The sequence below is a fragment of the Phodopus roborovskii genome, unplaced genomic scaffold, assembly GCF_943737965.1.
Source record: "Phodopus roborovskii unplaced genomic scaffold, PHOROB, whole genome shotgun sequence".
NCBI lineage: Eukaryota > Metazoa > Chordata > Mammalia > Rodentia > Cricetidae > Phodopus > Phodopus roborovskii.
In genome coordinates this window covers 9,673,257-9,699,268 of record NW_026126469.1, presented here as the reverse complement: position 1 = coordinate 9,699,268, position 26,012 = coordinate 9,673,257, and the positions used below count along the sequence as shown (strand labels likewise).

The 26,012-nt window shown below is 38.7% G+C and overlaps 2 protein-coding genes across 2 annotated transcripts in view; one reads left to right on the top strand and one right to left on the bottom strand.

Annotated features, from left to right (window-relative positions):
- St6gal1 (ST6 beta-galactoside alpha-2,6-sialyltransferase 1) overlaps positions 1-26,012 on the bottom strand; it is a 766,154-nt gene that overhangs the window by 239,553 nt on the left and 500,589 nt on the right. The window lies entirely within an intron of this gene.
- Positions 1,293-2,122, top strand: LOC127227013 (eukaryotic translation initiation factor 4E). Its single transcript, XM_051191235.1, has one exon. The coding sequence runs from the start codon at positions 1,297-1,299 to the stop codon at positions 1,939-1,941; it is 645 nt and encodes a 214-aa protein (XP_051047192.1). The 5' UTR covers positions 1,293-1,296; the 3' UTR covers positions 1,942-2,122.

Genomic DNA, 26,012 nt, shown 5'->3' with positions numbered 1-26,012 from the left:
AGGAAATGGTTCAGGACTTGAAAACTGAAATAGGGAAAATGAAGACAACACAAACCAAAGGAATGCTGGAAATAGAAAACCTGGGCAAAAAATCAGGAACTGCAGACACAAGCATAACCAACAGAATTCAAGAGATGGAAGAGAGAATCTCAGGCACGGAGGATAAACTAGAGGAAATAGATTCATCGACCAAAGAAAATCATAAATCCAACAAATTCTTAACACAAAAAGTCCCAGGAAATGTGGTACACCGTGAAAAGGCCAAACCTAAGAATAATAGGCATAGAGGAAGGTGAGGAAGCCCAGGTCAAAGGTGCCTAAAACTTATTCAACAAAATCATCGAGGAAAACTTTCCCAATCTGAAGAAGGACATGCCCATGAAAGTACAAGAAGCATACCGAACACCAAATAGCTGGACTAAAGAAAAAAGACCCCTCGCCATATAATAATCAAAACACCTAACATACAGAATAAAGAAAGAATATTAAGAGAAGTAAAGGATTAAGGACTGGTAACATATAAAGGCAGACCTATCAAAATTACACCTGACTTCTCCATGGAAACCCTCAAGGCCAGAAGGTCCTGGATAGATGCTCTTCACGTACTAAGAGTCCATGGATGCCAGCCCAGGCTACAATACCCAGCAAAACTCTCAATCACTATAGATGGAGAAAACAAGATATTTAATGACAAAGCCAGATTTTCACAATACGTATCTACAAATCCAGCCCCACAGAAAGTTTCAGAAGGAAAACTCCAACCCAAGGAAGTTAACTAAGCTCACAAAGATATAGGCAACAGATAATCTCACTACACTAGAAACCAAGGGTAAAGCAGGACAAATATATTCACAATACCACTGCCAACAACAAATCTAAAACAAACAAGCATCGACAATCAATGGTCGTTACTTACTCACTCTCAACACTAATGGTCTTAACTCACCTATAAAAAGACACAGGCTAACAGAATGGATATGAAGACAGAATCCATCCTTCTGCTGCATACAAGAAACACATCTAAGCTTCAAAGATAGACATTACCTCAGGATAAAGGGTTAGGAAAAGATCTTCCAATCAAATGGACCCAAGAAGCAAGCAGGTGTGGCTATCCTAATATCTAACAAGTTAGACTTCAAACCAAAATTAATCAAAAGAGATGAAGACGGTCATTTCCTATTCATCTCAGAAGAAATCCATCAACACAGTCTCACTTCTGAACATCAATGCCCCAAATACAACAGCACCCACATTCTTAAAAGAAATACTACTAAAACTCAAACCTCACGATCTAAGATGGCGACTGTGGAACCGGAAACCACCCCTACTACTAATCCCCCACCTGCAGAAGAGGAAAAAACAGAGTCTAATCAGGAGGTTGCCAACCCAGAGCAACACCCTCTACAGAACAGGTGGGCACTCTGGTTTTTTAAAAATGATAAAAGCAGAACTTGGCAAGCAAACCTTCGATTGATCTCAAAGTTTGTTACTGTTGAAGACTTTTGGGCTCTATACAACCATATCCAGTTGTCTAGTAATTTAATGCCTGGCTGTGACTACTCACTTTTTAAGGATGGTATTGAGCCTATGTGGGAAGATGAGAAGAATAAACGGGGAGGACGATGGCTAATTACATTGAACAAACAGCAGAGACGAAGTGATCTCGATCGCTTTTGGCTAGAGACACTGCTGTGCCTTATTGGAGAATCTTTTGATGACTATACTGATGATGTATGTGGAGCTGTTGTTAATGTTAGAGCTAAAGGTGATAAGATAGCAATATGGACGACTGAATGTGAAAACAGAGACGCAGTCACACACATAGGGAGGGTATACAAGGAAAGGTTAGGACTTCCTCCAAAGATAGTGATTGGTTACCAGTCCCACGCAGACATAGCTACAAAGAGCGGCTCCACCACTAAAAATAGGTTTGTTGTTTAAGAAGACACCTGAGTATTCTCACAGGAGACTGTGTCACGCAATCGAGACTGGGAGCTGAACTAAAGCCTCGTCCAAGCAGAGTGGACTGCACTGAAGTTTGATTCCATCTTTTGTTGCTAAGATATAAGAGAAGTCTCATTCACCTTTGTCTTGTACCTCTGTGTTCATTTCTTACCCACCCCCAATTTTTGCTAGTGTGCCCACTATCCCAATCAAAGAATTACAGTATCTGTCACCCCAAAACTCGCAGATGTGTTCCTGGCCCACACTGTAACAGCTGGTTAGAATTACCATGATACACACATTTGCCTTTCCACAGTATTCAAAAAAGAACTTGCATTTCTGTTACCTTAGCAGGAAAAGACCTGTTTCTGTTCCACTCCGTGCAGGAGTGTGTTTTTGCTGGTAAGAGTCTGAGTACAGTTTTCTAGCAACCTCATTTCCTTTCCCAGCATTCTTCTTGCTGTCCTCTTGCTGATGGCTGCTAGAGTTTAATTTATTTGCTTCCCTCCTTGATAACATTAGCGATTCTGATTTCAGTTTTTCATTTGTTTTGCTTTTGTTTTTTCCGCATGTAACATTGGTGAAGGATCCAGGAATATGACAGAAAGGTGGAATAAACATTAAATTTGTGCATTCTTTGGTTAAAAAAAAAAACAAAAACAAACAAACAAAAAAAAAAAAAACCTCAAACCTCACATAAAATCTCACACACTTATAGTGGGAGACTTCACACACTTATAGTGGGAGACTTCAACACACCACTCTCAATGCTAGACAAGACCACCAATCAGAAACTCAACAAAGACACAAAAGAACTAAGAGAAGTTATCTCTCAACTGAGTTTAACAGACATCTATAGAACATTCCATCCAAACACAAAAGAATATAACTTCTCTGTTCCACATGGAACCTTCTCTAAAATCGACCACATACTAGGTGGCATAACAAACCTCAACAGATACAAGATAATTGGAATAGTCCTCTGTATCTTGTCAGACCACTATGCTTTAAAATTGGAATTCAACAACACAAATAACAGAAAACCTGCAAAATCATGGAAACTGAACAATGTGCAATTGCACCACACCTGGGTCAAAGAAGAAATAAAGAATGAAATTAAGGACTTTCTAAAATTCAACAAGAATGAGGACACAACATACCTGAACTTATGGGACACCTTGAAAGCAGTGTTATGAGGGAAGTTCATTGCACTAAGTGCCCATATGAAGAAAACAGAGGATAGGAACATAAGAGAATTAACAGCACAACTGAAAGCCTTAGAACAAAAAGAAGCAAACTCACCCCGTAGGAGTAGACACCAGGAAATAATCAGTTTGAGGGCTCAAATCAACAAAATAGAAACCAAGAAAACAATACAAAAAATCAATGAAACAGAGTTGGTTTTTTGAGAAAATCAACAAGATAGACAAAACTTTATCCAAACTAACAAAAAAGCAGAGAGAGAACATGCAAATTAACAAAATCAGAAACGAAAAGGGGAACATAACAACAGACACAGACAATTTTCAGGTCATACTTTGAAAACCTGTATTCCACAAAAATTGAAAATTCAAAGTACATGGACAAATTTTTGGATAACAATCACTTACCAAAATTAAATCAAGAACAGACAAACAACTTAAATAGACCTATAAACCACAATGAAACAGAAGCAGTCATCGAAAGCCTTCCAATCAAAAAAAGGCGAGGGCAAGATGGCTAAAGTTCAGAATTCTACCAGAAATTCAAGGAAGAACTAATACCAATACTCCTCAAATTGTTCCACACAATAGAAACAGAAGGTTCATTACCACACTCTTCTTATGAGGCCACAATAACCTTGGTACCCAAGCCTCACAAAGACACAACTAAGAAAGAAAACAATAGACCAATATCCCTGATGAACATCGATGCAAAAATACTCAAAAACATACTGGCAAACTGAATTCAAGAATACATCAGAGAATCATCCACCATGATCAAGTAGGCTTCGGCTCTGGATTGCAGGGATGGTTTAACATATGAAAATCTATCAATGTGATCCACCATATAAACAAACTGAAAAAGAAAAACCATATGATCATCTCACTAGATGCTGAAAAAGCCTTCTACAAAATTTAACACCCTTTCATGATAAAGGTCTTGGAGAGATCAGGGATAACAGGAACATACCTAAACATAATAAGAGCAATATACAGCAAACCAACTGCCAACATCAAACTGAATGGAGAGAAACTTAAGCCAATTCCTCTAAAATCAGGAACAAGACAAGGCTGACCTCTCTCTCCATTTTACTTGAAGTTCTAGCTAAAGCTATAAGACAACAAAAGGAGATCAAGGGGATCCAAATTGGAAAGGAAGAAATCAAACTGTCTATATTTGCAGACGATATGATAGTTTACATAAGCTACACAATAAACTCTACCAGGGAGCTCCTATAGCTGATAAACACCTTCACCAAACTAGCAGGATACAAGATAAACTAAAAAAAAAAAAAATCAGTAGCCCTACTTTTTTCAGAAGACAAAGAGACAGAGAAAGAAATCAGAGAAACATCACCCTTTACAATAGCCACAAGCAACATAAAGTATCTTGGGGTAACGCTTACCAAACAAGTGAAAGACCTATATAATAAAAACTTTGTGGCTCTAAAGAAAGAAATTAAAGAAGACACCAGAAATTGGAAAGATATCCCATGCTCTTGGATAGGTAGGATAAATATAGTAAAAATGGCAATCTTGCCAAAAGCAATCTACAGATTCAATGCAATCCCTATTAAAATCCCAGCACAATTCTTCACTGACCTTGAAAGGAAAATAATCAACTTTATATGGAAAAACAAAAGACCCAGGATAGCCAAAACAACACTGTACAATAAAAGAACTTCAGGAGGCATCACCATGCCTGACTTTAAGCTCTACTACAGAGCTATAGTTCTGAAAACAAATTAGCACAAAAATAGACAGGTAGACAAATGGAATCAAATTGAAAATCCTAATATAAACCCACACACCTATGAACACCTGATTTTAGACAAAACAGCTAAAAGAATACAATGGGGTGAGGAAAACATCTTCAAGAAATGGTGCTGGCATAATTGGAAGATGGTGCGTAGAAGACTGCAGATAGATCCATGTCTGTTGCCATGCACAAAACTCAAGTCAAAATGGATCAAAGACCTCAACATCAATCCAGCCATACTGAATCTCTTAGAAGACAAAATAGGAGGTACCCTTGAATAAATTGGTATAGGAGACTGCTTCCTGAACATAACTACAGGAGCACAGATACTGAGATCAACAAACTTAGAATCTTCTGTAAGGCAAAGTACACAGTGGACAAGACCAAATGGCAGCCCACAGACTGGGAAAAGATTTTCACCAATCCTACTTCTGACAAAGGGCTGATCTGCAAACTATACAAAGAACTGAAGAAACTAGTCAACAAAACACCAAATAACCCTATTTAAAAAATGGGATACAGAACTGAAGAAAGAATTCTCAATAGAGGAAATCAAAAAGGCTGAAAGACACTTAAGTGCTCAATATCCTTAGCTATCAGGGAAATGCAAATCAAAACAACTTTGAGATACCATCTTACTCCTACCAGAATGGCTATAATTAGAAACACAAATGATGACTCATGTTGGAAAGGATGTGGAGAAAGGGGAACACTCCTCCCTTGCTGGTGGGAGTGCAAACTCATACAGCCATTTTGGGGATCAGTGTGGCAGTTCCTCAGGAAAATGGTAATTAGTTTACCACAGGACCTGGCAATCCCCCTTTTAGGCATATACCCAAATGATTCACATCCATGCAACAAAGACATATGCTCATGTGCTCAACTATGTTCATAGCAGCATTATTTGTAATAGCAAGAACCTGGAAGCAACCTAGATGCCCCTCAACTGAAGAATGGATAAAGAAGATGCGGCACATCTACACAATGGAATACTACTGTGCAGAAAAAAAAATAATGGAATCTTGAAATTCACAGGCAAGTGTATGGCACTTGAAGAATCCATCCTGAATGAGGTAACCCACTCACAAAAAAGAGGAGCATGGTATGTACTTGCTCATATATGTATTTTAGACCTAGATCAAATGATCACCAGCCTATAATTCACACCACCAGAGAAACTAGGATACATGTATTCTAAGAGTTTCATATAAAGTCCCTCACAGAAGGGGGAAGGTAAAAGTCCCCCAGAGCACATGGGAAATGGGGCGGGGGCAGTGAATGGAGAGAGAAGTAGGAGGAAGAAAAGGGGAGGAGAGGAAAGCATGTGTGACTAGGAAGATTGAGTCAGGGTAGGAATTGAATATAGAAGAGAGAGAGAGAGAACATAAAAGCGGGAGCCATTATTGGTTTGAAGAGAAAACTGAACCTAATGAAAGCTCTAGAGACCTACAAGACTGCCACCAACTAACAATTCGAGCTTCCGTGGAAAGGCTACCGTAAATACTCTTCCCGAATAGTGAGATCAACAACTAACTTATCCACCATCATGGAGCCCTCATCTAGTACCTGTTGGAAACAAAAGCAAACACCCATACCTAAACACTGAGTCGAACTAGAACCCAGATGCAGGGGGAGAGGACAAGACCAGAGACACATAGAGACAGCTGACCTGAACAAAGAGGAGCTAACAGGCCCCCAGACTGATAGCTGGGAAGCCAGCATGGGACTGACTCGGGCCCCCATGAATATGGGTCTCAGCCAGAAGGACTAAGCAGTCTAAGGGACCTCAGGTAGTGGAACCAGGATGTATTCCTGATGCACAAAAGGACCTTGTGGGCACATCCCCCATGGAGGGATACTCCCTTAACCTAGAGACAGGAGAGAAGTCCTAGTCCCTATTTCAAATGACTTGACAGATTTACATGACCCTACCTGGATGGTATTGCCCTACATGTGGTATTGGGGTGTGGGGATGGGAGGGAATGGTGGTCAGGGTGCATGTGAGGGGGCAGAGAGGGTAAGAGGGATGGAGGAAGGGAGGGAGGGAGGGAAGGAGAGAGAGGGAACTGGTGTCAACATGTAAAATTAAATAAAATAATAATAATAAAAAGATATATATGTATATATATATATATATATGAAAGAGTACAGAGAAGTGTAAAAAGTCTTCATGTAAAAAAAAAAAAGTCTTCATGTACTTGTCATGCAGCTTCAACAACTCTCACTATTTTCTTCTCTTCATTCCTATTCCATTCCCTCCTCTTCACACAGTATTTAGTTAAATCACAGTCATCAGATGATTTTCTTCTATTCACACTTCATTGTTCTCTTAAGTCAGTATTTTTCCCACAGTATAAATTGTATTAAAACAGTTAAAAGTCTCCCGGTACCTTGCTTGGAGCCTCCTGGCCTGGGGCTGTCCATGCTTGGGGGATCCCACCCAGGTGGACTGTCCTGTCCAGAGTCTGCCAGTGTCCTTGTCCCACCTCCACCTAATGGAAGAAGAGAGCCATTTGAGTATTGGACCTACTTGCAGCCATAGGAAGAAAACTTAGGTCTGTACCCACCAGGAGAGAGAGAGAGAGAAACCCGCCAGTATACACGGGAAGAAGGGATGGGTAGATGACAGTATAAGAACAGAGTCAACAACAGAAAGATCAACATGACACCACCAGAAAGTAGGGACTCCACACCAGCAAGACCTGAACATTCCAACACAGATGAAGCAGAAGAGAATGACCCTAAAAACAACTTCATGAAGATGATAGAGATTCTAAAAGAGGAAATGAGAAAACCCTTTAAAGAAATGGAAGAAAAGACAAACCAAAAATTGCAAGAAACAATTTAAACAGTGCACATTTTGAAAGGTGAAATAGAGACCAAAAAAAAAAAAAAAAAAAAAAAAAAAAAAAGAAAGGAAGAAAGAAAGAAAGAAAGAAAGAAAGAAAAAAGAAAAAAACAGTCTGAGGGAATGCTGGAAATAGATAGAAAAGCTGGGTAAACGACCAGGAACTATATATGCAAGCATAACCACAGAATATAAGAGATCGAAGAGAGAATCTCAGGCATTGACAGTACACTAGGAGAAATAGATTCATCCATCAAAGAATATCTTAAGTCCAACAAATCTCTAACACAAAATATCCAGGGTACATGGGACACTGTGAAAAGGCCAAACTTGAAATAATAGGTATAAAAGAAGGCAAAGAAGCCCCATTCAAATATATTCAAAAAATATATTCAAAAAAGCATAGAAGAAAACTTTCCCAACCTAAAGAAAGATATGCCAATGAAAGTACAAGAAGCTTGTAGAACACCAAATAGAGTAGAACACAAAAAGTCCCCTCCCCACATAATAATCAAAACACCAAACATACAGAATAAAGAAAGAACATTAAGAGCAGCAAAGAGAAAAGCCCAAGTAACATATAAAGGCAAACCTATCAGAATTACACCACGGGAACACTGAAGGCCAGAAGGTCCTGGATAGGCTTTCTACCAACACTAAGAGACCATGAATGCCAACCCAGATTACTAATCCTAGCAAAATGTTTAATCACTATAGATGGAGAAACCAAAATATTTCACAACAAAACATAGGCATAAATAATTCCACTTTAACAACAGCCAGAAGAAAAATAGGGTGGGGGAAATCCACACATAATACCATCACCAACAAACAAGAGTTAACAATCAATGGTCATTAATATCCCTCAATATTAATGGTCTTAACTTGCTTATAAAAAGACACAGGCTAACATAATGGTTACAAAGACAGAATCCATCCTTCTGCTGCCTACAAGAAACACACCTCAACTTCAAAATCAGACATTACCTCAGAATTAAGGGTTGGGAAACGATTTTCCAATCAAATGGACCCAAGAAACAAGCAGGTATAGCAATCCTAATTTCTAACAAATTAGACTTTAAAATCAGACAAAAGAGATGAAGAAGGTCATCTCTTATTCATCACAGGAGAAATCCATCAAGATGAAGTCTCAGTTCTGAACATCTATGACCCAAATGCAAGACACCCACATTCGTAAAAGAAACATTACTAAAACTCAAATCACACATAAAACCTCACACACTCATAGTGGAAGATTTCAACACCTCACTCTCAACACTAGACAGGTCCACCAGACAAAAATTTAACAAAGAAACAAAGGAACTAACAGAAGTTATACCCAATTGGGTTTGACAGATATCTATAGAACATTCTATCCAAACACAAAAGAATATACCTTCTTCTCAGCTCCATGTAGAACCTTCTCTAAAATCAACCACATACTCAGCAATATAGCAAACTTCAATGGGTAGAAAAACATTGGAATAACCATCTGTATCTTATCAGACCACCATGCTCTAAAGTTAGAATTCAACAACAACACAAATTGCAGAAAACCTGCAAACTCATAGATATTAAACAATGCACAATTGCATCATTCTTGGGTCAAGAAAGAAATAAAGAAAGAAATTAAAGACTTCCTAGAATAAATGAGAAATGAAGACACAACATACGCAAACTTATGGGACACTTTGAAAGCAGTGCTAAGAGGAAAGTTCATAGCACTAAGTGCCCACATGAGGAAACTGGAGAATAGTCACATTAGAGAATTAATAGTACAACTGAAAACTCTAGAACAAAAAGAAACGAACTCATCCTGGAGGAGTAGACTCCAGGAAATAATCAAATTAAGGGCTGAAATCAATGAAGTAGAAACTAGGAAAACAATACAATGAGTTGGTTCTTTAAGAAAATCAACAATATAGATAAACCTTTATCCAAACTAACCAAAAGGTAGAGAGAGAACTTGCAAATTAACAAATCAGAAATGAAGTGGGGGTCATAACAAAGATCACTGAGGAAATCCAGAGAATCTTCACGTCATATTTTGAAAGCCTATACTCCACAAAACTTGAAAATTTATTGGAAATGGACATGGAAAATTTTCTGGATAGATATCATTTACTGAAATTAAATCAAGAACAGTTAAGCAATTTAAAGAGGCCTATAACTCCCCATGAAATAGAAGCAGTCATCAAAAGTTTTCTAAAAAAAAAAAAAAAAAAAAGCCCAGGGCCAGATGGTTTCAGTGCAGAATTCTATCAGAAATTCAAAGAACAGCTAATACCAACACTCCTCAATGTACTCCACACAATAGAAGCAGAAGGATCATAGCCAAACTCTTTTAAAAGGCTACAATTACATTATTATCCAAGTCACACAAAGACACAACTAAGAAAGAGAACTACAGACCAATATCCCTCATGAACATTGATGCAAAAATACTCAATAAAATACTGGCAAATCGAATCCAAGAACACATCAAAGAACTCATCCACCATGACCAAGTAGGCTTCATCATGGGGATGCAGAGATGATGCAATGTACAAAAATCCATGAATGTAATCTGCCATATAAGCAAACTGAAAAAGAAAAACCACATGATCATTTCACTAGATGCTGAAAAAAGCCTTTGACAAAATCCAACATCCCTTCATGATAAAGGTCTTGGAGAGATCAGGGATAATAGGAATATACCTAAACATAATAAAAGAAATATATAGCAAACCAACAGCCAACATCAAACTAAATGGAGAGACTCTCAATGTGATTCCTCTAAAATCGGGAACAAGACAAGGCTGTCCACTCTCTATCTCTTCAATATTGTACTTGAAGTTCTAACTAGAGCAGGAAGAAAACAAAAGGAGATCAAGGGAATACAAATTAGAAAGGAAGAAGTCAAACTTTCACTTTGCAGATGATATGATAGTTTAAACAAGTGACCCAAAAAACCTACAACAGGGAACTACTACATACAGCTGATAAACACCTTCTGCAAAGTGGCAGGATACAAGATTAACTCAAGGGAAAAACAAAAAAGTAGTCATATTATATGCAGATGATAAAGGGGTTAAGAAAGAAATCAGAGAAACATAACCTTTTACAATAGCCACAAACAACATAAAATATCTTTTGGGAATGCTAACCAAACAAGAGAAAGACCTGTATAGCAAGAACTTTGTATCTATAAAGACAGAAATTAAAGAAGATACCAGAAAATAGAAAGATCTCCCATACTCTTGCATAGGTAGGATCAACATAGTAAAAATGGCAAGCTTGCCAAAAACAATCTACACTTTTCAATGCAATTCCCATCAAAATCCCAGCACACACAAAAACAATCCTCAACTTTATATGGAAAAATAAAAGACCCAGGATAGTCAAAACATCCCTGTACAATAAAGAAACTTCTGGAGGCATCACCCCTCTCTGATTTCAAGCACTATTATAGAACTATAGTCCTGAAAACAGCTTGGTATTGGGACAGATAGACCAATGGAGTTGAATTGAAAACCTTGATGTTAACCCACACACCTATGAGCACCTGATTTTTGACAAGCAAAAACTATACAATGGAAAAAAAGAAAGCATCTTCAACAAATGGTGCTGGCATAATTGGACACTTGTTTGTAGAAGACTGCAGATAGATTTCCCCAGGGGAGGAATAGATAAAAGAAAAAAATTTTAAATTAAAAAAAAAGAGAGATAGGTTTAAATAGAAAACTGACTCTAGAGAAATGTCCAGAGACCTACAAGGATGACCCCAACTAACAATCTGAGCAAAAGTGGAAAGGTTACTTTAAATGCCCTTCCCTGATAATGAGATTGATTACTAACTTATCCACTATAGCTGATGGAAACAGAAGCAGACACACACAGCTAAACACTGATCCGAACTGCTAGAATCCAGTTGCAGAAAGGGAGGAGTGATAAGAATATGGGGGCAAGACCAGGCTACAGAAACCCACAGAGACAGCTGACCTGAACAAGGGGGAGCTAATGGACCCCCAGACTGATAGCTGGGAAACCAGCATTGTACCTACTCAAACCCCCTGAACATGGGTCTCAGTTAAAAGGCCTGGGTAGTCTAAGGGACCTCTGACATTGGAACCAAGATGTATCCCTGATGCATGAAAGGACTTTGGGAGCACATTCGCCATGGAGGGTACTCCCTTAGCCAAGGGACAAGAGAGAGGGTCTAGTCTCTACTCTAAATGACTTGACAGATTTCACTGACACCTCCTGGAAGGCATCACCCTCCCAGTGAAATGGGGGGCAGAATGGGAAGGGGACAGGGCCTTGGGAGGGAGGAACGGAGGGAGAGGGAAGTGGGATAGATATGTAAAATAAGAAAAACACAAAAAGAATGGACTTTGGGTAACCCCTGTGCCATCCTACATCTCGACTGCCCTCTGCCTATACTTCCCAGACCCACCTATCTTGCTAACTTATTGGGCACAGTGCTTTATTCATCAACCAATAAGAGAAACATATGTACAGAAGATATCTCCATCAGAAAATCACTTCCAAATACTATCAACAACAGTGTGTTCCATGATTGATTTCAACTAACTTGATCTCTTGGTAGTGGTATTTGCCAGATTTCTCCAACACACATGTAAATGTTCCTTCACTGATTAGTAAATGGCCTGTGTATACATATTTTGAGGTGGTGTGTATATCCTTATCTTTAACAAATATTGACACACTGGTAAAGTGGATTATATAATAATTTCTGCTCCGACTAGTACCTTTTTTTTTTTTTCCCAAATCAGAGTCTTTCTAATGCTCTCATTTCTTGTGTACTTATTGGCTGACATGTTTCAATAAAAATCTATCCTTACTCCCCTCTTTCAGAGGTTGTAGGTTGTTTTTCTTTGGAAGTGTTGCAATCTTTTTCTTGTTATTTATTTTTCTTTTCATATTAATGCTGAGGCCAAAATCAGTCCTTCCAAAATGCTCCTGTGTCATATAGTTGTACAGCAATGAACCAGCCTACCTATATCTTAGGACTGAAAGCCATCTTATAGTAAAGACAAAGTAGACTCATTCCTGCTTCTGATTATACTTTTGTTTATCAAGAATTGGGCTAAGACCCACCATGACCTTAACTACAAATGGGTCTATACTGTCTGTTCCAGGAAATGGCAAGCATGTCTTTGTTTCACAAAGCTATTATAACAGTCTTGCAATCCTATCTTTGTTCCAGAAGGTTGTTATAACTACCTCGTTATGACAACTTTGCAATCATGTCTTTGTCTCAGGAGGTAGTTATGACTAACTGGTTATACTTCTGTTCTGTTCCTGTAACCTGACCTATTTGGTTCACCGAATTTTCATTTTGGAAACCTCTTGCCCCTGAACTATAAAAACCTTGTCTTCCTCATGGCCAATGCTGATCCCTTGAATACAAATAAAAAAAATCTTGCTTTATTTACATGCTTTGTTTAATTAATTTGGCCATGATGGTTAGGGTCAGTGGTCTTTCTGAACACTCTTCTGGAAGGATATTTTCCTGATTTAAATCAGGTTTCCAAGGATCTCTGGTTTCTTTTGGTAGTAAATATTATTTAGAAACTAAAATCTCAAAAACCAAGGGAATTTTTGCCTTAATAACACCTTTGTATTATCAGACCAAACACATCAAACATTCTTTATTGCCACCAAAAATATAGCGGGAGTATAGAAGTGTCTAACTTTCTTATAAATATATATTTTTTTCTCATTCTATATAGTGTTGCTCTGTATGTGCTTTAAGTTTAAAACAAAACAAAACAAAAAACAAAAATCAAAGCTGTATAGAATTGCCTATTCTCTTTTTGTGACCTGACTTTTCATTCGTTGAAGGAATCAAGCTGTTTCACTCTCTAGAGTTCTCCTGGATATCGTTGTTCACACTCCCATGGCTTAGTTTTAACAAATCCCTTGCCATTTATATTTTCCATGCATTTGGCAGTTGAATCTAGGCCCATTATTATTCTTAGTCCTTCTGCTCTCAGCAAGACATCATCAAAGCAGAGCTGTGCTTCTCCAGGAGGCTCATGGGGGGTGTTTGTCTTCTTTCTGTGGCATCTGATATCCACAGATAGTTCATTAGAGTGGCAAAATGGCAGTCTGTCAATTCTTCTTCATTTGTCAGCTAAAATATTGCCACAAAGTAGAAAGTTTCTTTTTCCAAGTTAGAATTTTTCTTTAGACACCTGATGATAACTTAGAAACACAAGTTAAATGTTTCAATCTTTCCTTTTGTCAGTTTTCAAAATAATGAATTGATTCCCTGGCATTCCTGTTGATAAACAGCCCGTTCTTCCTCTCAGCAGCATTTTGAATGTGTGGTTAAGGTATATTTGACAGATTCTCACTACTGGAGTCTCTTCCTTGTTGATGCCCAAATTACCTCACTTTCAGTCTCTGGAGCCTTCTCATGTTGGCTTATAAGTCTTTGGGGACAACTTTAGCAGGTGTTAACACCTTCCCTACCATCTGGTGTAGCAACTTCTTCCCGGCTCATTTCCTTTCTTTCTCCAGATATAAAAATTAAAATCTTGGGACCAGAAATGTTGTTAGAGGTTTGCTCATAAATTTTCAGGGGTCTATGTTTTTTCTTCAAGATTTCATAAATCTCAGTATGCATTGACTTAACACCATCAGTATTTTGCTTAAATTGTCAACTTTACAAAGTTCTCTCTGAAAGAGCACTACTGCTCAAGGACACCATGAACAGTACTATTAGATTTCTTTCATCACATGTTATACAGTAAATGCTCCCAGAATAGCAGTACGGCAATGACGCTGTCTATGTGTTTACTGAATATAGTTTGAAATATTTGTTACTGATACTTTTGTTCTTACATTGTATCTCCTTTAGGGATATAAAATCAAATTTACATGCTTTAAAGATTCTTGGAATAGTCTTGTTATGATAATGTGTCATTAGTAGATAACAAGCAAGTTTGTGTCTTTTGGGGGATTAGAATTGCTTATTTATATTAGATTTTATTTTAAAACCTTATAATATGCTCATACAGTTCCAAAGTCAAATCTATTTATATTTCTTCCTCTGTAATACCTATGTTTATAGTTAAACTTTTAAAAATATTTATTGCAAATACATGGAAAAACATGTTATTTCAGATTCTTGTGAGAATGGTGGTGGCTATGATTAAACTAATGACAGCAGCGAGAACATTGAATTACTCAAATGTCTCCCCCCATATAGAACATGCTGAATGGTACAATTTCATCCCACACACTGCGTTACCATGCAACAGCTTGTAGAGAATAAAAGTTATTTCAGCTTCATAAATATTTGGATTGCCATATTATTTGCCGACTCTTAGAACTGGTGAACTTCTAAACAATACTGATCCCTATTCTCTGTAAACACAGTTCAGTCCAGCATGCTTCCTGTTACTTCATCCTCTGTGCTTCGCTATCCCTTCAACTACAAGTCCTTATTGAAATGAGAATAAGAAAATCATGACCTTAGCTTTGAAAAGCCATATTTCAATTCTAATTTATCATTATCATTATAAGGTTTGAAGGAAATTGTTTACTATCTCTTAGGGACACTTTCTTAGATGGGAACTGTGTAAGTTGATGAGATACTGAGACATAGTTGTCTACAGCAGAATACACCTCTGCCCAAGGGAGAGAAGATACTCAGCTCAAGTGTAATCAAATACTATTCTTTCTACTGAAATGACAAGGTGACAACAGTTTATTTTGTATTCATTGTTGGCCAGAGATAATAGAGACAGACACAGGACATAGCCTTCAGGACAGAAGGGAACCAGGCCACTGATTTGAAACCATCAATGTCAAGCCACCCAGTAAAAATGAATTGTTGTCATACATTCTATAGAAAGCTCCCCAGTCATATTTCTGCATGAAAGTATGAGCAACACTACCCTGTTTGTGCTAATGAAACAAAGGTGCCTTTTGTGAAGACTTCAGTGGTCCCGCTGATTAGTGAGACATTAACCATTGCCAAAGTAGTGATCAGGACAAACAATGGTGTTGTTTTCACCACACACCACACTGCTACCCATTTCTTATTGCTAAGGGGATAAAAGATGAGTTCCATAACACATTGCATCCATCAGGTAGACACAGGGAGAAACTATTAAACTGAATTGATTGAATGCATCTTGTTCAAACTTTCCTTCATCTTCATAATGTCCTGGGGACAAGGGCACATTCAGAACAGACATAAATTCAGACTGGGTGAGCAGCTCAAATATTATTTTTCTTCATTCTCTAGCACTCAGCAGGCACTATTAGATGGCTGTGTGCCTTATAAGAAGATGACCTACCTGGGTGCCATACTTGTTAAGTCCTTGTATTTAAACACACACACACACACACACACACACACACACACACACACACACACACTTGAGATTCCATTTGTGAATATCTTTTTCAGGTTCAGGAGGCCTAACATAAGCTGCAAAGGCTATGGCCCTCTTCCTTTAGCCAATGTCTTACGCTTAATCTCTTGTCAGATTGTTGAACCAGGAAAAGAGTGTCTTCCTAATAAACAGCTCCTTGGAAGTGTTTCTAGATTCTTCTGGAGTTTGAATAAGGCTTTGTTTTGTGTCTTAAAATAGAAAGAAAAAGCTCAGTGCTTTTAAAAGCCAGCACATTTCATTTTAATTTCTGCTACACTGAAAGAACAAAATGGGTTTTGTGGGACAGTCACAAGCCAGGTCAGAACTTAAAACCACCAATATCTAAGACAGCTTCTAGGAGCCAGATGCTTGATAGAAAAGTAATTCTCTCTGGCCTTGGTTTGTTCATCTTTTTTGTATGATTAACCATCTCCATCAAGGTAAAGTAACTGGCTATATTTTGTATGTGGCTATTCCCAGAGCCAAGCAACCACCATCTTGGGGAGTTTAGCTGTTCCTGCTTGCAAAAAGAATTATCCAAGCTGGGTGTGTTAACTATTTATATCCCCTCGTGGAGGGGTGGGGAATGTCACAAGTCCCTCCCCTAAGAATCCAGCTGCTCCCTATGCCCTGTTGTATGCAATTCTGCCTTGTAGGTGGCTTCAGAGAGGTGCTGTAGTTTATAGGGTGAGGAAGATAATGGGAAGGGGAAAGCATCTTTGTGGTTGTAGGAAAGCCCTCATCCTTTCTGGATAAAGATGTTCTAGTGTTGCCTTTTAGGAAAGGAGTATCTTCCCCTATACTCTGTAAGAAAGCCCAATAAAATTACTGGTTCCCAGAGTGAGTGAACTCAGTTCATTGTTAGGGCAATAGGAAGGTAGATGTTGCTTACATCTCCCCTTGTAAAGAAATTGTAGCAAGACTATGTAAGAATAAATATTATTATGTTAATTTCATAAAGGGTCAGATATCACAGCTCTGGAAAATGAAGTCTCTCCATGGTGTGGCGGCAAAGTGACCCATGATTAAAGACTCTTCCCCTCCCTTTTCTTCCCCATGAGGCACTTAACTTCAGGGAAAGAGCACTGGCATCCTTTAAAGATCCACATTTCCTAGCACTTAAGCATAGATCACCTGTTATTGAATCACCTTTTATAGTATCACCCACAAGTTGGAAATGTTTGGTATTTCTACCAACTCATGGAGAAATTTTCAAATGTGTTAGATATTTGAAGTGCCTTTATAGTGGAGTTGAAACATTTTTCTAACCCATGAAAGGGAGTCTTATGTTTCCCAAGACAGCTTTGAACGTGTCCAACACAAAATTGTATGCTTATTTAAAATATTACACAGTTCTTTTTCATTTGATTGCATGGTTCCTTGAGTGTAAGCTTTTGTAGATGATCATGTTGTGTTACAAATGTGAAATGGTTGGACACATATGCCAGAGTAAAGAGAGTTCTGAATTATCATGACAGAATTTAAAAGAACCCAGCACTGCCTTCAGTTATGTACCCAAAGGTGGCCCTACCAGGCTATAGTGGGTACTTCTGATCCAAGGTTCATGCAGACAGCCCAAACTAAAACCACACAGGTAACAAAAGCAAAGCAAAGACATTAGTCTAAGAAAGGGATGTTATTGATGAAAGTGGTTAGTGATAGAGGTGGGAGGAAGATAAAGAGAATGGGGAAGAGAAAAGTAATTGTATACATTGTATACATGTATGAATTGTCAAAAAATAAAAAAAACATAAAAGATAAAAACTAAATGAAGAAATAAACAGAGGAAAGTAAGATTCCTCAAACATTCAAACCAATATCCAAATAATTGAATTGTAAATTATTTCAAAAGGCCAATGTGTTTAAAGGAATGTGAAAACTCTAACAATTGATCAAAGCACAAAACCTTACACACAATTTGTCTAGAATATGAAGTAACGTAATAATAAAATCCATAATAAAGTAAGAAGCAAATGACACAGACCCAGAAGTTATATGGATAATAACAAATAAGCCTAGGAATAGTTATTAATATGCATAATGGTAAAAAAATTACTCAAACACAAAGTAAACACAAAAAAGCTCTTAAATGCAATTACTAAAAATGAAAAATACATCAAAAATGGAAAGTGTACAAGAAGTGGTCTTAAGCAGGCCATCCATGCTGTAAGCACTGAGTTCAGCTTTGGTGCACTGTGGTCCTCTTTCAGACTTACTGTCTATAGAAATAGACCTTCAGGTACTGAAGTTTGCTTTCAGATGCACAGCCAGGATTGCTGGGCTTTGTAACATGTTTCCTACTTCCACTTCTATGGTCCAGGTCAGAGGTACAAAACCTGTGGCTCTCAACCCCTTTGGCAATTGCATATCAGATATTCATGTTATGGTTCATAACAATAGAAAAATTACAGTTATGAAATTGCAACAAAAATAATGTTATGGCTGGGGATCTGTACTAAAGGAAGATTGAAAACTGCTGTCCCAGGTGATGGATAACAAAGTGTGTGTCCTGCATCATCACTTCAACCTGACCATCTCACTCCTGCAATTCCAGTTAGTTGCCATCTAGTTCATGCTTCTCCAGAGTTGGTCCAGTTCTCCCCTTAGTGACTAGCTACCCAAGTTGTTCTTTGCCTGGACCTCAGCAGTGCCTCCTGCTCCCACACTAAACTAATCCTCTAAAGCCAGAGTGGATTTTCCAAACCAATCTGATAACTCTACCCCACCCCCCAGTAATGCTTCTGTGTTGTCTATAAAGTAAAATGTAAGCCTATTGAAGGGTGTGCGATCTCATAACTCAAACCTTTTCTTGTTGCCATGGCCTCAGCTCTTTCATTTGTTGCATACAGCCTCTACGCTGATCACTACTGTGGTCTAAATGTGAAACATCCTGCACAGACGTGAATTGGAGCATCTGGTACCTAGCTGCAGGCTTTGTTTGTAAGACAATCGTGAAACCTTAGGAAGTGGGACCTGGTTGATGAGGTGGGTCACTAGGTGTGATCCTTTGAGGAATATGTCCTTGCACCTGCCTCCCAGGTGACCACCAAAATGGGAAGAGCAGCCTCTTGCTGCTGACACTGTACTATAAATGAGAGGCTGAAACCCTCTGAAATCTGAGCCCACAGAAGTTTTCCCTCCCTTAAGTTGCCCAGGTCAGGTGTTGGGTCACAGCAAGTTGAAACTATAGAAAGTCAGCACATCTTCAATGTTCCATGTTCTTGTGTGTTTCTAGGACCTCGTGGAGAGTTTGTCATCTTACTATCTTCCTCAAACGCAATTCCCTTTTAGCTGGGTCATGTATTGTACCTACCAGGGAGACTCTGACCCAGGTCTCTCAAGCCTGGATTGTGTTCTTCCACCCTGTCACTAAGCCTGTAGTGAAGTGAATCACAGCATGTATACTTTCACCTCCTTCAATGACTCAATGGGCTTGAGGACGAGGACTGCTCATTGCCTAAGACAATAGTTGGTGCTCAACTATAGATGAGGCAAAAATCATTGTTATGAATTATAGCACCTGCGCTACAATCTGTTCCACTAATTGGGCGAAGGCCTAGAGATGTAAATAAAAGTCAAGACAGCAGGTCATTCATACAACAGGAATGCCGGAATGCAGAATGACATTTATTGAGGGGAAGGTGTGGGCTTATATACTGACTCACAGCATCATGGAAAACAATCAAGGGTCAAGTGTGGAAGTTCTCGAACTTAGTTCTTCCCCAGCAGATAGGTATTAGCAAATCAAGAAGAGTACCAAGAACTACTCTGGTGCAAGATGTTCCAGCCAACAGTTTCAGGCTTGCTGAGGGTGCCATGGGGGTTCATGCAAGGCCCTACATTGAATTACTTTATCAGAAAGATTAGTTTTTGCATCACAGTCCCTCATACATGTTAAGTACTTGGCACACCTTACGGCAGCAATTTATCATTTCTTATGCCCTTCTCATGTAATAATGCCCTTCTGTAAACACGATCACATTTTATCTTCTCCACTATTCTCCATGAAGTATGCTTTTTGTTATCCTCAATTAAAACATAGAAAAATTAAATTAAGAAAATTTTATCAGCTTTCTTGTGACCAAATTAATATCAGAAATGATGTCCAAACTCATTTTTCTTCTCAGTTGAAGAAAATTCATAAGCTTAAGAAAAGAGGAAGAATAAACATGTGGTTTTGTTGCTTTTCTCAGTCTGATCTTTATCATGTTTATTATAGGAAAATTACTTAATATCCATGCAACATATTTTGTCTGTTAAACTAAGGGGGGGATCAAAGGGAGGAGCAAAGGAAATAGGAAAACATTCATTTTCAACTCATGTAAATTTTTGTAAAATTGAATGATGGGTGTTTGTGAGTCACCATGTGGATTCTGGGAACCAAATGTGGGTCCTCTGCAAGAGCAACAATGTTCTTAATCTCTGAGACAACTCTCCAACTCCCCATTTAGTACAATCTGAGTTTCTGTTACAGCAACATAAATGGGAGTTTTCATCACAGCAATAACAACCCTAACTATGGCAGGGTCTAAAGATCAAGTAAATGTTAGACTTCTATTAACAAACGTGTCATGTGTGTGTGTGTGTGTGTGTGTGTGTGTGTGTGTGTGTGTGCGCGCGCGCGCGCGCGCGTGTGCACGCGCACATGCTCAATATCTGACTTCCAGTGATTCTTCACATCTGAGGATATGATTTAATGTACTTTTTCTGAGTATACCATAGCTCAATAATTCTATGTATAATTTTTCTGGGCAACAGCATCTACTCAGAATTTGGTTGCCTTGATGGGTACTGCATCATGTGAGCCCCTCATTCCCCTGCTCTAATCTAGAGTCACCAGTTAGCCAGAGTCCCCAGTAGTACTTCATGCTACCAAGATATCCCAAACAGCTGAAATTAGGATGTCTGATGATGTCATAATTAGTTAATTATAACATTCACTAAGACAAAAACAAAGAGGCTGGTTGTCACAGCCTGACTCTTCAAGCAGGATTTATAGCTTCAATTTGAACATCTGCCTACATCGAGACAAATATCAATTTAGTACATACACTGTAGGAATAATTGAGACTGCTCTTCAGGAAAAAGAATTTGACATGGACAGAATTTCTCACGCTTGCATTAATCTGAATCCTCTTTTGGACAGGCATGCTGTTCTTCTGCTTTGTATTTGCTTTTCTTATATATTTACTAGTCAAGTTCTTGACTACTCTCCAGTAACCACCTGTTGATCCTAGATTCTGGTACCCAGGACCTCTGAAGAGCTTCAAGACAATTGTGAGGGGTGTTATACAAACTACTCCCTTGGAGCCGCTAGGACTTTCTCTCACACAGAGAGAGTTAGGAAAGATCCCTGTTGGAAATTGTTGAAGTGAAAAACTTTGGGAAAAGATTCTCTCTGATTTCTCACCATTTCCATTTTGGCAATGTCAACTTCCCAGCCTGGAGGTGTGTGATAAGATGAACAAGCTCCAGCTTGTTGTCTAGTTTTGTTTCTTCCTTCCTTCCTTCCTTCCTTCCTTCCTTCCTTCCTTCCTTTCTTTCTTTCTTTTTAAGTAGAGATGCTATGCACAAATACAGGGGGAGCTGGAGGTGATTAAAAAGAGAATATTGATCAACATCAGGCAGCAGGCATGACCCAAGCACTATTCTAGGTGCTATAACATTGGTTATCCTATCTTCCTGCCTACAGGACTATAGTCCCAGCTACTCAGAAGTGTTAGGCAAAAAAAGTGTGAATTTTAGGCTAGCCTGAGCAACATAGTGAGACCCTATCTCAACAAAAACAAATCAGAGAGATAAAGAGATGACTTAGCAGTTAGGAATATTTTTTATTCATGTGCCCGCTTTCGTGTGTGTGTGTGTGTGTGTGTGTGTGTGTGTGTGTGTGTGTGTGTGTGTGTCTTCCAGTGGACCTGAATTTAGTCCCTAGCCCCTTATTTATCATAACTTCAACTCCAAGGGATCTAATGCTCTCTTCTTATCTCCTAAGCACTTGTACACACTTGGCATACACACAGTTGTAAATTTTTCAATTTTATGTTTATAATACCAACTATTAGAAGAATGAGAGAATCTGCTATTATGCCAAAAGTTATATGGTCAGTAATAGGGAAAGATCAGACTCTTCCCCTAAATTCTTTCTAGCTCTTGTAGACCAGACTGTCCTCAAACTCACAGAGATCTGCCTGCCTTCACCTCCTGAGTGCTGGGATCAAAGGCATGCGCCACCACTGCCTGGCTTCCCTTAAATTCTTAAGTCTTTCTATTTCCCTATAACTTGAGTGCAGACCTAGCCCCAAATCTTTATCTCCCAAAATTGCTACTTTAAAACTTGAGGACAGAGCCCGTGAGACAGCTTGATGGAAGATGTCATTCTGTAAATATGTTTCTCATATTAGTTAATGAATAAAACACTGTTGGCCAATAGGAAAGCAAGATAAGTGAGATTAGGAGAGAAGGATGATTCAGGGAAAGATAGTAGGAGTTTTAAGATGTAGTACCAACAGGGTAGAACTCTGGGCCCTCTCTCCGGTAAGATAAGACTACGTGGAAATACTTAGATTAATAGAAATGGGTTAATATTTAAGACAGAGCTAGCCAATAAGAGGATGCTAGTAACAGGCTAACAGTATAATATCTAATACAGTTTCTCTGTGTTATTTGGGGTTGGTGCAGCTCAAGGACCAGGCTGGCAGGAAAACCTACTCATAACAACAGCTCAGTGGCAAAGGTGCTTGTAGCCAAGTTTGATGACTTGAGTTCAGAAGCTGAAAACAACATGGTAGGAGAGAACTGAGTCTTGCAATTTATCCTACAATCTCCAAACAATGTTGTGGCAGAAATGCACACACACACACACACACACACCCTTGAGTTCATTACTTACATATTATTTTTCAACAGCACTTAACATAAATCCAGGGAAATCCATGGGTAATTACCAGACTGGAAAATCAGTTGCTGGACTATGCTAACAGATAGGCTGGTAGATCATTCTAGCTCCAAAAACGTTCCTTTATTTATGGTATATAAAAGAAAACACTGGATGGAAAGTCTGGTAAAATGAGTTTTAATGCTTGGTTTTCCTTATCTGGCTCTATGAGTTTAGACAAGTCACTTTTCCCCAGATAATTACTCACCTTGAAAACTAAGATGGCCAGTGGTAGCCTTGTGTTGATGTGGACTGAATGCATCACTCACACCTGAGACTCCTAACAGGAAATTTGGGGAAGGTGGATAGTTCTACAACCTTGCTAAATCCTGATAAAAGTCATACAACAGATAACTAACAGGAGAAAGCTAAAAATCCCCTAGAAATTATATATAATTGATCATCAGATCATTGACCCACAAAATGCAAGCAGAATTGTAGGTCATTTTGTTCTCGATTTTCCTTTTCTTAGAGCACACTTGTTATTCACTGTTTTGTATATAGTTTTGTATTAAGCCTAAATCTTTTCTTTAGACTAAAAGGGGAATTGTAGGGAGATAGTCCTTCTGTGGCACTGACCATGCCCATTGGGGGTGGAGCCATGGGCGGAAGTGACCTGTGGAAGGAGGTCGGAGGAAGAGCCGGGAAAAGCTCTCTTGCTGGCGGGACTCGGACAGGAGAGCATCCAGCGGAACTTGCTGGTGTTCATCTGTCTAGGTTGTAAGTTATTTCTCCCTGAATAGACATCCATTCGGCCTATTTTTGTTTATCCTGATCCTTATTTAACAGCAATACAGAATAGATCATCACAAATGTCAATTGTATTTAAAACTGTGAAAGAAACAAAGTCTGGAAGTTTACAGAGCCTGAGAGCCCCAAGACATGCTCAGTTGCAGATAACCACTCCCTGGAATACCCACCCAGCTGTCTAGACAGCGGTGGGACTCAGTTTTTCAGGTGAGTAGAAGACAATCCTATGAAGTTCAGACTGGTCCAGAGGGTGGAGTGTCTAGAAAGCATTCATACTCACCTCTAATATCACCTCTAAAATCCTCAAAATCAGGATACACATCTGAGAACAGATATAGTTTGAGATAACAGGGACACCTGGAGAAAAATGAGAAGGAAAAAGGAGAAATCCAGTCCTAAGAATATATGAAACATCCCCTTCCTGATCCCTCATCTCCCCAAAACAAAGGAAGAGGGTGTTCTGGAGCTAGGAAGCTAGACAAATACTCCTCACCTCTCTCTTCTTAAACTACAGCCCCTCCTTTTTCAGTGCAGTAGCCATCATCCTCCAGTGACAATAAAGTTTGACTTTTTTGGTTGCTCTAGCCACATTTCAAGTTCCTATAACTCTTACATAGTTAATGGCTGCCACATCACACAATACTAATATGTCCCAATTGGAGAGGGACAGCCATCTGACATGTTCAGTGAGTGACAGAAAATCTCTGTGCCCAGATCCTGTGTGAGGCAGCAAGACAAGAAGAAAAACAGCCCATCTAAGATTGGAGAGAGGTTGATGAAAAACTGCTTTTCAGAAAGATAGCAAATGTTTTAGGTTTTACAAGCCAAGCACAGATAGTAAATACTCCAAGCAGATGATAGACAATTTTGGCTATATGTACCATCTGCTCTCTGTAGCAACTGTTCAATTCTGCTAATGTAGGGCAAAAATAGACATAGAAAACAAGTAAAGAAATAAGTGTGGCAGTGTTCCAAAAAGATTTTATTTGGAAAAACAAAAACCAAAAACAGACGAGAGGCTAGATTTAGGCTCCTGGCTATCCTTGGCCAAATCTACTATAAATCATAAAATTTTCAGGAAGACACATCTACAAATGAAATGAAAGTGCTAGTTGTCTTAGTTACTATTCTATTGTTATAAAGAGACACCATGGCCAAGGCAACTTATAAAGGAAAGCATTTCATTGGCAACTTGTTTATAGTTTCAGAAGGTGAGTACCTGAGCAGCATGATGGGGAACATGGCAGCTGGCATCAGGCATGGTGCAGGAGCCTCAGCTCAGAGAGCACAAGGGTGAAAGGAGAGAGACAGACAGACAGACACACAGATACACACAGAGAGAGACAGAGAGAGAGAGAACGAGTGCACACTAGGAATAGTGTGGGTCTCAAAGCCCATCCCCAGTGACACACCTCCTCTGCAAGGTCACACCTCCTAATCCTTCAAACAGTTCCAGCAACTTTGAACCAAGCATTTAAGCATATGAGCCTATGCCACCTTCCTCATTTAAACCACCACAGTAGCTTAACAATCAGAATCAGCTTTAAGAGAAGAAGGAGAAAAGGAAGGAGTCAAGTCTTTATTCTGCAAATCAAACAGGTATGATGGGGGGGGGGGATGTCAAAGCAGCAGGAGCTTGAAATAGCTGAACATCATATTCACAGTCAAGAAACAGGAATAAATGCAAGCTGTTGCTTAGTACACTTTCTCGGTACAAATGGAATGATGCTACACAGTTATATGAGCCTTCTCACATCAATCTACATAATCCAGATAATACTCCATGAATGGGCCCAGAGTCCCAACAACACTCACCATCAAGCTGACTTTACTTCATGCTACCAAGAAATCCTCAGTACACTTCAAATTTTCAGTGAAACAGAAAAATGAAAAACCCAGAGATAATAAAGGTTAAAATACAGCTCTTTGAAAAAAATCAAGAAGATATTCAAAATACCAGCTAATTCAATGTTTGACAGAAGGTAAGTATAAATACAAAATTTAGAAGTGACAGAATAAAATAATGAACAAATCAGAATAAATTAAAAACTTCTGAATTGAGTTTGTTCTCTGTCAAATATGTTTGAAAACAACATGTTTTACAAATTATGACTTAGGAAATTTACTTTGAAAAAGACAGAAAGTTTAGAAAAAAAACACCAAACAAATACCACAGAGAAAA

Coding starts and splice junctions, on each gene's coding strand:
- LOC127227013 (XM_051191235.1), top strand. CDS start 1,297: ATGGCGACTGTGGAACCGGAAACCACCCCTACTACTAATCCCCCACCT.